At 39.0% G+C, this 15,675-nt stretch overlaps 1 protein-coding gene across 5 annotated transcripts in view; it reads right to left on the bottom strand.

Annotated features, from left to right (window-relative positions):
- Window positions 1-569: 569 nt before the first annotated feature.
- PSME4 (proteasome activator subunit 4) overlaps window positions 570-15,675 on the bottom strand; it is a 115,022-nt gene continuing 99,916 nt past the window's right edge. For 3 of the 5 annotated variants that reach the window (XM_045979071.1, XM_045979072.1, XM_045979075.1), the window contains 6 exons: window positions 10,147-10,275; window positions 9,072-9,227; window positions 5,881-6,043; window positions 3,593-3,726; window positions 2,632-2,770; window positions 570-2,091 (listed from right to left, as the gene is read on the bottom strand). In XM_045979071.1, the coding sequence (XP_045835027.1) occupies window positions 2,636-2,770; window positions 3,593-3,726; window positions 5,881-6,043; window positions 9,072-9,227; window positions 10,147-10,275 (717 nt within the window). In that variant the 3' untranslated portion in view covers window positions 570-2,091; window positions 2,632-2,635. The remainder of the gene's footprint in view (window positions 2,092-2,631; window positions 2,771-3,592; window positions 3,727-5,880; window positions 6,044-9,071; window positions 9,228-10,146; window positions 10,276-15,675) is intronic. The other 2 variants (XM_045979073.1, XM_045979074.1) reach the window with 2 other exon arrangements.

Raw genomic sequence — 15,675 nt, 5'->3', positions numbered from 1 at the left:
ACCCTGAGATCATGACCCGAGCCGAAGGCAGAGGCTTTAACCCAATGAGCCACCCAGGCGCCCCAATATAGCTTATTTTAGAGAAATCTGTGGTTACTATATAATGTAAAGCCTCACAACTTAAACTGTGGTCTCAGGGCCAGGCATCAATATCATGAACTACCAGCATGAATTTAAATTCACATTTTAACAAAGTCCCCACGTGATTCTTAGGCACATCAATTTGAGAATCAATGATCAAGACCAGTGCTATCCAACAGAACTTTCCGTAATAAAAGCATTCGTCTGTGCTACTCAGTAAGGTAAACCACGAGCCGTTAAGTAGCTAATGAGCACTTGAAATGTGGCTACTGAGGCTGAGGAAATGAGATTTTAATTTATATGTAAATAGTAAATAGTAGCTACTGGCTACTGTACCGGACAGGTCTGATCTAGGTAATGTGGTTTGGTTGGAGGGCATATGCATATATGGATCCGGGTCTACGGATGCAAAAGGAAGGCATAAGAGTCACTGCCTATAGAACTGTCTTCTCTTCTTAATGAAGACAAAAGCCAGGTGTTAAAAACAATCCATTTATTGGGTTTTAAACTAGTTACACAATTGAAATCATCAGTTTGGCACTACTCTATACAGGGATTACGCCTGTGCACGCTGACAATTCAATACTGTACCAGGACCTCTGCTGTGCTTAGGTCTGTATGGAGTCATTCAGCAAGTAGATACTAAAAAATATACTGTAGTGTTCCTTTAAGGAAGACTGTACAGGGTGTGTTGCAAGATGACATTCACCAGCTTGTGAATTACTTTAACCTAGAAGATACCTTGCATTCTATAAACTTGTCCGAGGCAAACATGTGCTGTTTGCATTTAGGGATGCACACAAAATGTTACATAAAAATCCCGACATTCTAAAGATAAATGAACTCAAAACCCCCACACCTCAGCTTCTGTAACATGAAGAGATAGGGAAAATAATTTAAAAACACAAAAAATGGCATTCAATTGGTACAAAAGCCAAAAAGTCACTATAATAAAGAGCTACATGTGAATCTTTACAAATTAATTACACAATGCTGCTGTGTAAAAGGTTGCATCTGTACAAAGTCTTGCCAGTGCTATCTCTACAGTTTATACAGTCTTTTACATCTATATAACATTTATTAATAAACAAGTCAATTAAATATAAAGACTTATTAGTCTCTCAACGATTCTGCAGGCAAAAAAAGAAAAAAGAACAAAAAAAGAAAAAAACGTACAGAATTTCCACAAACACAGCAGTCTTCCATTAGGTGAAATATAACAGTTTTCAAAGAGGGTTGATCAAACAGTATATGTAACGAATACAGGTAAAAATCAACCAGTCAGGGTTTTTATTGTTGTTGTTGTTTATTTTCAAAATCACACACTGTATACACACACAACAATCAATCCAAAATTTATTCACCAAACCCCCAGTTTTTCAGCAACTGCTCTTTCTAACCAGCACCAAAAACTCCAGTCTGTGGGAAGCACGTGGACACAGCCTTCACTTCTGTGTCTTGGTGGAGCACTCCATCAGGTCCTTGGTTACATTTGAGACTCGCCCTCTTTTCCTTCCCTCTTCATGGCTCTCCAGACCCAAGGCTCTCAAAGGCTTCGATTTATGGCTCACAGCCCTACTACCATCTACACCCAACAGCCATTTGGAAAAAATTCAAAATAATTTGAGATGAATGAAATGACAGGACCTGTGTTACAGATAGGTATTTTCCATTACAAGTGAACTGTTTCTTAATGAGTTCCTAGACTCTGTTTGGTCTTGGATGCCATGATCATATTGGGTAATTATTTCTAGTCTGAGACATTGTGGCTTTATCAGATGCCTCAAAGAAAAAGTGATCAATACTCTGGAGACACTTCCAGACAAGTTAGGTAATCAAATGGCAGCTGAGAACCTGTGGAACGGAGACTAATGAGACCAAACACAGAAGCCACCAAAATGATGAGAGCTCAGCGGAGGCAGAGTTTTAAAACCTGCAGAGAGCCGCCACAGATGGCACCTGAGGATCTGGAATTTTTGATGAAAAGAGCTTGAAGTGAGGACTACTCATCTGTATCAGGGAGGGAAAAAAGTCTCCGTTAGACAAAAGGACATGCAACTCTGAAGCTCAGTAAGTGAAATTTCCTTTCCTCTTCTTCACCTAGTGGAAAGGTTTCTGGGTTCTCTTTAGCTCAGGATGCAAAAGAAATACTCAAGAATCCAGATGAAATGTTCTCAAGACTGTATACAGCCTAAGGTCCTTAGGGCAACTAAAATGCCCAGGCCCCACACCGGAGGCAAAGACGAGTAAGATTTCTTTTAACTAACCACTCCCAGGCTAATAAGCACTCTCATCTATAAAGGTCCAAAAGCAGTCATATCAACTCTCTGCTTAATACCTGAAGCAGGGAAAAATTCTCTGGGAACTTATTTACAATGGCCATAGCAAAAATCATATTAACATTTTTAAAAAATCATCTAAATAAGGACATCTAATAATGTCAGCAAAAAGAAAAAACTTATGAACACCCACTTCTCAGTCATCAAACCAAAGATATCTATCTGCCTGAGGATGTCAGACTTCTTTAAACTCAGCATTTTGCCAACTTACCCTTCTATGCATAATAGCACGGGGACACAAGGAGATCGGTGAGAACAAGCAGCTGGTCATCTGTGAATTGCTGTTTGTGTTCCTGCCAGTTGTCATGGTGTGTCCTTCGGAAATTGGATAAGGTCTTTTTTACAGTCATCTGTAGGGTAGGCAACCCACATACATTTTATTTTAACCTCTGCAAGATTAAGATTATATTTAGGATAATCTGAGCTATGTAAAAATCTCTCCAGACTCAGATCTCACACTTCACCGGGTGCTGCAACTTCGCAAAGCCACAGAGCTCACTTTAAAATGACTGGCTGCACTTTAGGACAAGCTCCTGGCATTTGCACTGTATTATTATACCAGTTTCAAGGGGTGCCTGGGTGGCTCAGTGGTTTAAAGCCTCTGCCTTCAGCTCGGGTCATGGTCCCAGGATCCTGGGACTGAGCCCTGCATCGGGCTCTTTGCTCGGTGGGGAGCCTGCTTCCTCCTCTCTCTCTCTCTGCCTGCCTCTCTGCCTACTTGTGATCTCTGTCATATAAAATAAAATAAAATCTTAAAAAAAAAAAAAACAGTTTCAATACACAGCCATGTCTATTTCCCAAGTGAGAAGGACAAAGCCATTGGTCTTTGCAGTGATTTAGACACAGCTGTTCTCTAATACCATCACAATTTCCTATTTAGTATTAGCTCCCAGTTAAATACTTCCTATATATAAAATATTAGTAAAATAAAAGTATAAAGATTAATTATCCGGACAACACTGACAATATTTTACTTCCACTGGGCTGGGAGAGACAGAAGCTTTATTAATTTCCTTGCTACCAAAAGATCTCAAATATACACGAAAGCAAGGCCTCCACAAGATCACTGTTGAGTAGGCTTAGCCCTGGACGACATACTAGTAGCAGCAGCTTTCTCAAAAACATCACTGATATAATATGTGTGCAAAGAAATTAACAAGGAAAAATTTTACCTCAATTGGCTGCGGATCATTCAGGTGTGCACTGAGATTCATGAGGAGCTGGGGCATCCAGGTGGGAACATCGTAGGGACTAGAAAGAACACATGCACCAAGTCCTAGCACCCCAGCATGACGTTTGACCAACTCTGAAAACAAAAACAAAAACAAAAAAACCCCACCAATATATGTGCAAATATTTACAGGACTCTACTGCACATGTCACAGTGAAATAAAATTAGTTTTCGATGAAGCTGTTGTTGATATGTGAATTTCTGCATTTGAAATGCATCTGTGTGTACACACACCAAAGGACATGATTTTCAGGCTGAACTAAAGACATCCGATAGCTGTCCTTCAATGACAATGGAATTACATCTAAGTCAGAAATGCGACACACATTTGTTAGGACTTACACAATAATAGTTTCAATCAATTCATTTCATATGCAAAAGTGCAATTCCTGATCTTAAAACAATCAATTAAAATCAGATCCCACTTTTCTGGATAGATCCACAGAATGGATAGATTCATGAGGTAAACATACTCTATATGAGGAATGTCTGCTTCTCAGAGCTGCAGTATGTCTGTATTCTACAGAGTCTCCTATCTTTCCTTCTTTCTTTCTTTTTTAAGATCTATTCTTTCTCTAGTGACATAAGTTACTGCTTTCAAATTCTCCTGTTTTTTATTAAAGTTGTATGTGTGTATTATATGTGTATACATGAAATATGGTGCCTAGGGAATTGAAGTTAATAAAAAAGGAATACAAAACAGAATTATAAATCATGCCATTTGGGATAACAAAGGTCTAAAAATAAAACTATTTTGGTACTTAATTATTAAATTATTAAAAAACAGTTCTCAAGCAAAGCAACTAGAACATTCATTGTATTAGGTCATTATATGACTTAATTAAAACCCTTTTATAATCAGCACTGAAGAGCTTCACATTCCAAGCACTTCCTGCAAATCCAGTAAGCTTCCTATTAAGAGTTGTTCTATATGTTTTCCATTCTTCCTGTGACTATAGATAGCAGTGGCAAGATCAAATGGCTCTTTGCAACTGTTCATTATTATTTTTTAAAGATTTTATTTATTAATGAGAGACAGCAGAAGCAGGTAGGAGGATTAGAGGTAGAGGGCAGAGGCAGAGGGAGAAGCAGACTCCCTACTGAGCAGGGAGCCTGATGCCAGGCTCAATCCTAGGGCCCTGGGATCATGACCTGAGCTGACTACAGACACTTAACCAACTGAGCCACCCAGATGGCCCTACTTATTTATTTATTTATTTATTTTTAAGATTTTATTTATTTGACAGACAAAGATCACAAGTAGGCAGAGGAAAAGGCAGAGAGAGAGGAGGAAGCAGGCTCCCTGTTGAGGAGAGAGCCTGACGTGGGCTCGATCCCAGGACCCCAGGATCATGACCTGAGCCAAAGGCAGAGGCTTTAACCCACTGAGCCACCCAGGTGCCCCTATTTTTAAAAAAAGATTTTATTTTTAAGTAATCTATGTACCCAACATGGGGCTTGAACTTACAACCTTGAGATCAAGAGTTGTATTCTCCACTAACCGAGTAAGCAAGGCGCCCCACATTTAAATGTCTCTTTAAATATGAGATAGTAGGGTGCCTGGGTGGCTCAGTTGGTTAAGTCACTGCCTTTGGCTCAGGTCATGATCCCAAAGTCCCACATCAGGCTCCCAGCTCTGCAGGGAGCCTGCTTCTCCCTCTGACCTTCTCTCATGCTCTTTCTCACTCTCTCAAATAAATAAAATCTTAAAAAAAAAAAAAGTGACATAGTAATCAGGTCTGATTCTCCTGTTTATCTTCTTGCTTAATTAGAGCAGAAGCTCCTGTGAGGACTTCTCTCACCCTCTCTCCAAATGCCCAAGGAAGTAGTGAACAGTACCCCCTCCAAATAAAAGCAAAGCTTGTTTTGTTTTCTTAGTATTTTTCTTGTACATTTACACCTAAGCTATAAAATCTAAAAACAAGTATTTTACGCTCTCCAAAATAACTCATTCTACACCCCTCTGTATATAAAGCGATTTCATGTGGCCAGGCAGACCTGATTCATTTCACAGGTGTATGCTGCAGCACACAGGTTCCTCTGTGGCTCTCAGTTTTCGCTCTTCTCTTCCAGGCCTGGCCTGCTGTAGGCAAAGCTTATTGAAAGCAATGACAACTATTCCTAGGACCTAGCAAAGACCCAGGTACATACAAGTATTCAATAAATATTTGTTGAGTAAGCCTGGTTAATTCCCAAAAGGACATGCGTACTTTATACCAGCACTGTTACCTGCAGAAGGAATCGTATCTCCTACGGAACCAGGGTCTCGCTTTCTTTTCTTCGGTAGTTTCGTTTTGCAAAGTTGCTCAAAATGAATCTGCATAGGGCTGTCCATGGTAAGGAAGTTACACTGTAATAGACCGCTTAAGGTGGTAGCAGCCATTTCTCGAACCTGTAGAGAAAATCACTTCTTAATTTAGAGCGGAGATCCTCACCCTCAGGGAATACTGGAGGCTGGGAGGGCGGTGGGAATCGGCTAGGGGACTCTCCCAGACTTCTATATGCAAACTGTGAATGCTCTCATGCTGGTTCTTCCGGGAGGTTTCATCAGATTCTCAACAGGTCTGTGACCTCAAAATAGATGAAAGCCACTATATTAGGGCTGCACCAAGTAAATGCTTAACTATTTCATAGAAAATTAAATTTCTCCATAAATTACTTTCCTACTGACCGGCAGCTGTCCTCAGGGCTGGAACTGTAAGCGCAGTGCCAGAGCCCAGCATTAAAATGAATTTTTCCTGGACTCCACACCTCTTATAACTGCTGCTGTTGTTTTCGTTGGGAACACAAATACAGAACAGTCAATCTGCACAACTAGCATATGTTGTAGAGATTTATATCCAGTTTACTTCTTGGGAATTTCCCAGGCTGCCGTCAGACTACAAACACAGTTTACCCAAGTACCAAATGCAGAGTGGAACACAGTCCATTTCAAAATGGAATGGGAACTCATGTTTTGGGAAAACAAAAGACCCCAATAAAATGTTGTCATCTTATAGACATCATAAAATTTCTGCTAACCTTTCATAAAGGTAGGCAATAATAATTTGGGGGGAAAAAAACTCCGCCTAAGTATTTTGCTGTTTATTGCTTCAAAAGGTTTTTTCTTAAATGTTTTGACAGTTTTGGGGGTACTTAACATTTTCATTATACTATTAAATGAATTACATTATAAACTGTTTTACTACATCATACTTGGTTGCATTATTTCCTTTCATACCACGATTCTTTCTTATAGTCAACTATTGATTAGAATGCTTTCATCTTCTCACTACCGTGCTAAAAATATTCTTAATTTATATATATATATTTTCCCATATTGTAATATATTTTTTAAGAACAGATTCTAAGAATTGGGATTACTAAATTTTAATGTACGAACAACTTCACTGTTAACTTTGTGGCTATCAGTTGCTTTTCAAGAGCCAATGCTAACGGACTACGACACAAGACTAAGTGGAGTACTCGCTGCATACCTTGCCAACTCCGTTATCATCATTACACATTTTAAGCAGGCGCTACACCCAATGTGGGGCTTGAACTCACGGCCCTAGAGATTGAGTCACATGCTCTGCTGAGTCAGCCAGGCACCCCTAAACATTTTCCTTCAAATCTAACAGTTTTCTTTAAACATTTCTCATTTAGATTACAAGTGTTTCAGTATTATGAGGTGCTCTTGCTAATTATTACTGATACACAGTATTCTGTTTTAAAAATATGACAGAGGTGCCTGGCTGGCTCAAATGGTAGACATGGTACTCTTGATCTTAGGGTTGTGAGTCTGAGCCCTACATTGGGTACAGAGATTACCTAAAAAAATAAAAAAATCTTTAAAAAAAAAAAATGATAGCTTTGGGGCGCCTGGGTGGCTCAGTGGGTTAGGCCTCTGCCTTCGGCTCAGGTCATGATCCCAGGGTCCTGGGATCGAGCCCCGCATCGGGCTCTCTGCTCGGCAGGGAGCCTGCTTTCTCCTCTCTCTCTCTGCCTGCCTCTCTGCCTACTTGTGATATCTGTCAAATAAATAAACAAAAATCTTAAAAAAAAAAAAGATTAAAAAAAATGATAGCTTTAATGGTTGTCATGGTTTTATTTATAGTAACAGTTATGCTTAAGCCTACTACATGGAATATAAATATAATTCATGAAAAAGTTCTACAACAAGGTCCAGCAAACAATAAATGCAATTTAATGTCACTGATGTAATATGTAAAATTAGGAAACATTGATTTTCAAGATTTCCACCTCATTTCTACTCCTTTAGTTATTAAAAAATACAAGTTAAAAAAATTGCAGATAACTGTAAATATTGTAAGCCTTTTGAAGCTGTTATAACCATATATTGTATATATGGTTATATGTAATACATATATATAACCATATATTACATACATACATACATATAACATGTTATATGTGTGAGTACCTACGGGGCTAACAATATCTACTCCCAGAACACAAGAAAGCTGGATTCCAAAATGAATAGGCTCATTAGGGAGCTGGAAAAATTTCCATTCTCAGTTTCCTATGGATGCAATCTATTTTCAGTGCTCTCAAATAGAATATATAATTACTGGGAGTGCTCCACTACATAGAAAACCCATACAATTAAAAAAGTACAAATTTCACAAAAATTTCAATTACGTTTTCTTTACCTAAGGTCAATTTCAAAAGTTGTAACTTATTCCTTATTTATTATAACACACTTTTCTTATATTATACTATATTGACTAAGAGATTTATCTTTTTGTACAAAATATCAATGTAACCTCACCACAAAGTTGCCTTTAATTTCTCTACCAAGGAAAATAAAAAGGGGCAAAAATTCTAACTTAACTGGATAACAGCATCTGTGGGTAGACTTTTATTCAGAGAGCACAACTGTGTATAAGAGTGGAGGGGGTAGGGCAGAGGGCAAGGGAGACAGAGAATCTCAAGCAGGCTCCACACCCAGCTCAGAGCCTGATGTGAGGCTCAATCTCACAACCCCGAGATTATAACCTGAGATGAAATCAAGAGTCAGATGCTTGACCAAATGAGTGACAGAGGCACCCCTAGATTTTTATTCTCTTAAAACTGAAACTGCCAACATGCCCATTCCTATTAGTCCTTTAGAAATTGGTAAGGTAAGTAAAATATTATCACCTGCAATTTCACATAAGAAAACTTTGGTTCACAAATATTACTTGCCCAACTGCAAAGAGACACCAGAACAAGAACATGCCCAGTGTTTGTTTCATTTGTAGGACAGGAAATCACCATTAGGGTATTAAAATGAATAACAGAGGTTAATGTTAAAATTAAAGTTACTTTTAATAATTTATGCTTAAAAAAACTCATCAACGCATAAATACTTTTTAAAGGGGGGGGAACATGATGCTTTCTCTAAATTAAATTTTGATTTGCTAGATCTTAAATTTTACCTCTAGTTGTTCATCCTCCAAAAGACTTATAACCAGCCACCTGATGTCTTTAACTGCATCTTCATTGTTTAGGAAAATAAAGAGGTTATAAAATACCATGGTCTGGAGGTAGGTCAGCACTGTATATCTAGCATGCCAAGAACTGCTTCTTGCTGTCTGTGAATGAGAAGAAGTAGAAACACTGGGAAGAGTGCTGCCGAGAGCAGGAGGTGACAGACAGGAATGACACACAAATCCTATCATCTTCTCTGACACCTCTACTTCACAGGCACGGTTAGAGCAAGCTCGTGTTACAGTTCCTTCTAAATAGAAGGTTGCACGAACAAGTTCAGGTACAGTTAGTTCTTCAGAATGGTTGAAGATAAAGGGTAAGGAACAGACAGACAAAAGTCAACTTCAGAGAAAATTATAGTTCATACTCTGACTCCTCTAAGAGTTGCACATTATTTCCTTTTACTTCATAGCAGGTAGCGTAGCGGACTGAAAGCAATGATTGAGAATTGCTAAATTCCATCACAGAAAAAACAAACAGACTGAGTTGTTAAAACACGTTTTGCAGGGATAATTCAACTTAAAAATCTGAAGACCATGGGAACAGGTCCACTTTTTATGTAACACATGTATGACCTGGGTAAAGGCTAAGCATATGGTATACTAAAAATGCAGCCAGAAAATAGATAATCACTTAGGTCTTTTTTCCGTCTTTCTTTTTTAAACCAGAGATTGGGAAACAGAAGTGAATAAAATAAAGGCGAAATGGTTAAAGGGAATGACTACCCCTCTTCGCTCATAAGCACTCTGCACCCAAGATGCTTCAATAATTAGCTCTTTGTGTATATAGGAAATTTGGGGGGTTGAATGAGCTCCCCAAGCTCACAGAAGTTGGTGGCAAAGGCAGGTACAGAATCTAGGTCTGTTTCTTTGGTCAATAGATATCTTTTCTCAGACTAAGAGAAAAGTCAAAATGAAAAATAAATTTCTGGTGCTGTGTGCACTACAGCTGACTTTGTGAAATTCTTAGAAAGGGCAACCAAATTCTAGCCAAAACACAAAAATATCCATTAGTCACTCTTACTTGTTTTAGCACCTGAAGTACCAAAGGCACTTGATGAGGATAAAGCAAGCCCTGAGACATTAGCGATAAACATAACTTTGCATCTCTTTTCAGCTCGTCATAGCTATTGTCATTTTCCACTGGGGCAATCTAGAGAACAATAAAACAAATCAAACACATAATTGAAACAACAGCCAGTAAGTACAAAGGCATCCTTACATAAAAGAAATCACATTTTTAATTTTAACAACTTCTATGGGAATTTTAAGATGCGTACAAAACTAGGGAAAGGACAAGGAGTCCCCATGAATCAATCACCACTTCTCCCAGCAAAATCCTCCCATTTCTTGCCCCCCATGTTTCCCCATCCCCTAATTAAATTATTTGAAGCAAATCCCAGACGCATTTCACCCATGATTATCTTATTATGTATCTCTAAAAGATAAAGTCTCTTACTTTAAAAACCTGGAATGACATCAGCCATAAAAATTCATTGCAGTTAAAATATAAAATATACAGTAGTGTTCACATTTCCCCCATTATTTTGTAAACTGGTTGTTGAAGTCTGGTTGAACGTGATGATCTCACACTGCATTTGGTTCATGTGGCTCTTAAGTGTGAAAGGTTCTGTGAAAGATGTATTTTTAAAAAAAATCTCTAAATTCTCCCTACTCTCTTTTTAAATTCCTTGCCCTTAAAAAAAAAAAAGAAAGAAAAAAAGGAGAGGGGGAGGGCCTGGCTACTTGGTTTTGTAGTGTCCTCTACAGTGTCCTTCCTTCTCTGACCACATCCCTGTGGCGGCATTCATTGGCTCCAGTATGTCCTGTAAAGTAGCATTACATCTAGAGCCTTGATTTTATTGAAGTCTAATTCTTTGAGCACAACGTAAGTGGTGTGTACTTCCTTCACTTATGGTCAGTTTTCTCTTTCTGTGATGAACCATTACAAAAAAAGGTTTGCAAAACGGTGACACTCATTTCTTCTTCATTATTACATGGAACAGTTCATACAGAAAAGCCTTCTATCCCTCAGAGGGTTTCCTTCCTCTGATAGTGGCTTCCTTCCTATCCTCCAAAAAGTAAACAATGAATTTTTTAAAACAATGGTCATTATGAGCTAATGAATTTGGACAAACTTAATGGTTTTAGTCTTACTGGTGCTCGAAATGGCTCCTGATTTTTTTTTATTTTATTTTATTTATTCGACAGAGAGAAATCACAACTAGGCAGAGAGGCAGGCAGAGAGCGAGGAGGAAGCAGGCTCCCCGTGGAGCAGAGAGCCCGATGTGGGGCTCGATCCCAGGACCCTAGGATCATGACCTGAGCCGAAGGCAGAGGCTTTAACCCACTGAGCCACCCAGGCGCCCCTAAGCCTATTTTCTAAAGAATTAAGCAGATCATGAGATCATACTGGTATTTTCAAATTTAGGATTACTGAGGTTTTACTAAACTGCTGGATTTTAAAACAGATTGAGCGAGAACACACATGTATGCACAAGTAGTGGTATGGGCAGAGGGCAGACTCTGCAAGCAGACTCCCAAGATGAATTTGGAGCCCGACACCGGCGATCCCACAACCCCACCAGCCATTACCCGAGCTGAAAACAAGTGGATCAACTGACTGAGCCACCCAGGCACCCCAAAACCTGGATTTTTATATCCTGTCACTCATGCTAAAAATTTTAGTTCCTAATGTTAAAAAAGGAATAGGGCCAAAATGAAGTCACTTGGCCCCAACTCTGCAAACTAAGACTTAACTGTAGTTTCAGTCGTTATGGTTCTGAAAGAATGCGACTTCCAACCAGTTAATTAGGAATTAACTGATTAGTAATAGTAAAGTATACCACATGGTAGACCCCTGCTTTGTCTGAAATAATCTTTTGTTTGGCCTTTCTTGTCCCACCCCATTTCTGCCTTTAAAGACCTTCCATTTTGGGAGGTACCTGGATGGCTCAGTCAGTTAAGTGTCTGCCTCTGGCTCAGGTTGTGATCCCAGCGTTCTGGGATCGAGCCCTGTATTGGGCTCCCTGCTCAGAGGGGGAGTCTGCTTCTCCCTCTCTCTCTGTCCCTCCTCACCCTGCTCATCCTCTCCCCCTACCCGCACTATATTTATATACACCTTCCATTTGGTACAGATCCCTGGAGTCCTTTCCATTTTTCACATGGTACTGCCTGATTCATGAATCACTGAATAAAGCCAGTAAGATCTTCGAATTTACTCTGATGAATTTTGGTTTTTTAACACTACTAACAATTATCACTTATTTGCTCTTTATTATTATATAATAGACATGATAGCTTTATTCCAATATTACGGGATGCAGTCCCCAAAGGCATGTGTGATTTTCTGTTTTAAAAGTCAGTGCTTTGTATATTTATCCTTACAACCAGAAACATAGTAAGGTGAAGTTCATTTGTTTCATTTTGCTTTTTTTTTAAAGGCAGAGGTGCCTGGCTGGTTTAGTCGGTGGAACGTGCCATTCTTGATCTCAAGATCATGAGTTCGAGCCCAAGACTGGGTGTAAAGTTTATAAATATTTTAAAAAGTGGGGGGGGGAGTCTTCATTTAATTTTGTTTTATGATCATAAAAGTAGTTTTAGGGCTCTAAAGACAAATTGGTAAAAAGTATGCTCAGCCTTCTTTGTCCCCAGCCCTTAATAAGTATCCTCTAAAACAGTCTATTTTTTTTAAACTTTTTAGAAGATTTTATTTATTTGACAGAGAAAGATCACAAGTTGGCAGAGAAGCAGGCAGAGAGGGCAGGGGAAGCAGGCTCCCCGCTGAGCAGAGAGCCCGATGCGGGGCTCAATCCCAGGACCCCGAGACCACAACCCGAGCCAAAGGCAGAGAGGCTCAACCCACTGAGCCACCCAGGCGCCCCTCCTCTAAAACAGTCCCAATACATTTTCTTGTTTCTTTTTAAAGTATAGTTTTAATATGGGGGTCCCCGGGTGGCTCAGTGGGTCAAGCATCCAACTTTTGATTTCATTTCAGGTTGATCTCAGGGTTGTGAATTCAAGCCCTGTGTTGGACTCTATGCTGGGAACAGAGCCTACTGAAAAACAAGCAACAGTGCCCCTGCTCCAACCACAGTTATAGTTTTAATATGGAAAGAAATTATTTTTCTCTAAAACACTAAGGATTGTATCAACGGAAGTGAAATATTCAAAGCTTAGTATTACCAAATTTCTTTGCATACCCATAACCAATGGGCACTTAACATTGCGTTTACTTTTTTTTTTTTTAAACCATGCCTTTACTTTAACTATCCTTGTTTACCAAACATTAGCCAGGCTCCTCTGAGCCCTCTTTTCTTTTCTTAAAATATTTTATTTATTTGACAGAGAAAAATCACAACTAGGCAGAGAGGCAGGCAGAGAGAGAGGAGGAAGCAGGCTCCCCGCAGAGCAGAGAGCCCGATGTGGGGCTCGATCCCAGGACCCCGGGATCATGACGCGAGCCGAAGGCAGAGGCTTTAACCCACTGAGGCACCCAGGCGCCCCTGAGCCCTCTTTTCATCCGGACCTACTGAGTCCAGTTTTATCAAGAATCCTGATATCTGAGAGAATCTCTCACCTCTGTATCTGATCCAATTTCTCACCTCCACTTTTCGTATGTGATCAACATGGAATGCTTTTGGAAGAGTCCTGTCAAGTTAGTTTACCAAGAATCCCCTATACTTGATGTCTCTCCTATTAGTCATTTTCTTCGCTCTAACACCTCCCCACCGTTCCGCTCATTGGCTAAATATCCCCAGCTGTCTTTGCTGTATTCAGTCTTGACACCTAACCAATAGTTCCAAACGAAGTCTTCCTCACAACTGACATGTGTGAGAATAATTTTTTCTTTAGCAACTAAACCTCCAAGCTCAATATACTAACTCACTGTGATAATCTATCCAAGTTTTATGGAAATAATATCTCTTAGCAGACTTTACTGAAACAAGTATATGAGATTTCATCTCAAATCAAAATGGAGAAAAAATACTTCTTAACATCACTTAAAAATAAAGAAAATTATAAAAATGGAACTCCTTTATAACACAACAGAAAACTTGCAAAATACAGATAGCTGGCAAAAAAATACAAATAGCCAATGTATAAGGAGACATCCTCACTAAAGAAATACAATAATTTTGTTTTATATTTTTATTTACTTATTTATCTATCGTAAGGAAGTACCAAGCCCAGCGTGGGACTTGAATTTACAGCTCTTGAGATTAAGGGTTGCATGCTCTACTGAGTGAGCCAGCTAAGCATCCCAAGAAGTATAATAATCTTTAAAAAAATTTTTATTTAACCATCAAAGATTTAAGAAATGTCCGGGTTAATGGGAAAGAGATAACATAAGACAGGCTCTTTGGAGTGCAGTATCCACTAAAATTACAAATCCAAGCAGATCTTTTACATGGTGATTTAATATACAGTATTTGCCCTACAAATATATGCATATTTACAAAAGACTATTAGTTTTTAACAGCCAAAAACTGGGAATAACCAGTGACTACCCATAGAAAATGGACTGAATAAATGATAATACAATGTAGTCATTAAAGAGGGAGAGGCAGTTATGTGAGAAGATGGTCATTATCAGACTCTAAAAAAAAAATCAGGAGTGCCTGGGTGGCTCAGTGGGTTAAGCCTCTGCCTTCGGCTCAGGTCATGATTCCAGGGTCCTGGGATCGAGCCCCGCATCGGGCTCTCTGTTCAGCGGGAAGCCTGCTTCCCCTTCTCTCTCTGCCTGCCTCTCTGACTACTTGTGATCTCTGTCTGTCAAATAAACAAATGAATAATCTTTAAAAAAATTTTTTTTTAAATTAAAAAAAATCCATTTGTAGAATGAAACATTTCTGTATTTTTATACAATCCGACATCTACACTAATGCAGCATATGGCACAGATGCGCTCACAAAGATATAAAAAAAGACACACACCAAAGAAATTGAAGATAAAAATTATTACAAATACTGAACAGTCCAAATCTCCAGGCAATGTACATGGAATTGTTTTGTCATTTAATTCACCCGTAATAAAAATGTGGTTATTTAGAGTTTGGTTAGTTGAACTCTAGTATAAAAAAAGAAGATATTTGGGGCACTTGGGTGGCTCAGGGGCTTAAAGCCTCTGCCTTCGGCTCAGGTCATGATCCCAGGGTCCTGGGATTGAGCCCCGCATCCGGCTCTCTGTTCAGCAGGGAGCCTCCTTCCCCATCTCTCTCTGCCTGCCTCTCTGCCTACTTGTGATCTCTGTCTGTCATATAATAAATGAAATCTTAAAAAAAAAAAAAGAAAATAAGATTTTCATTTGCTGGCAGGCCTACCATTATCACCAGGAAAATTTAAGGTGACTCACTCACCTATTGAATCAGCAGTCTTTCTTCCTACCATTCTTAAAAAAAAAATGTGTTTTATGAATGAAATTAGGGCATAATGTTCTCATGCTAAGAAGAGGTTAAAATGTTCTACTAAAACCAGCAAAATCCTGAAATCCAATAGGTAAACTTCACTGTAAGGAACAGTATGTTCCAAAGCAGCAAATTAACCATTATTAA

The sequence above is a fragment of the Meles meles genome, chromosome 15, assembly GCF_922984935.1.
Source record: "Meles meles chromosome 15, mMelMel3.1 paternal haplotype, whole genome shotgun sequence".
Classification (NCBI taxonomy): Eukaryota; Metazoa; Chordata; class Mammalia; order Carnivora; family Mustelidae; genus Meles; species Meles meles.
The sequence above is the reverse complement of the archived record's forward strand: the minus strand, read 5'-3'. Positions and strand labels throughout refer to the sequence as shown.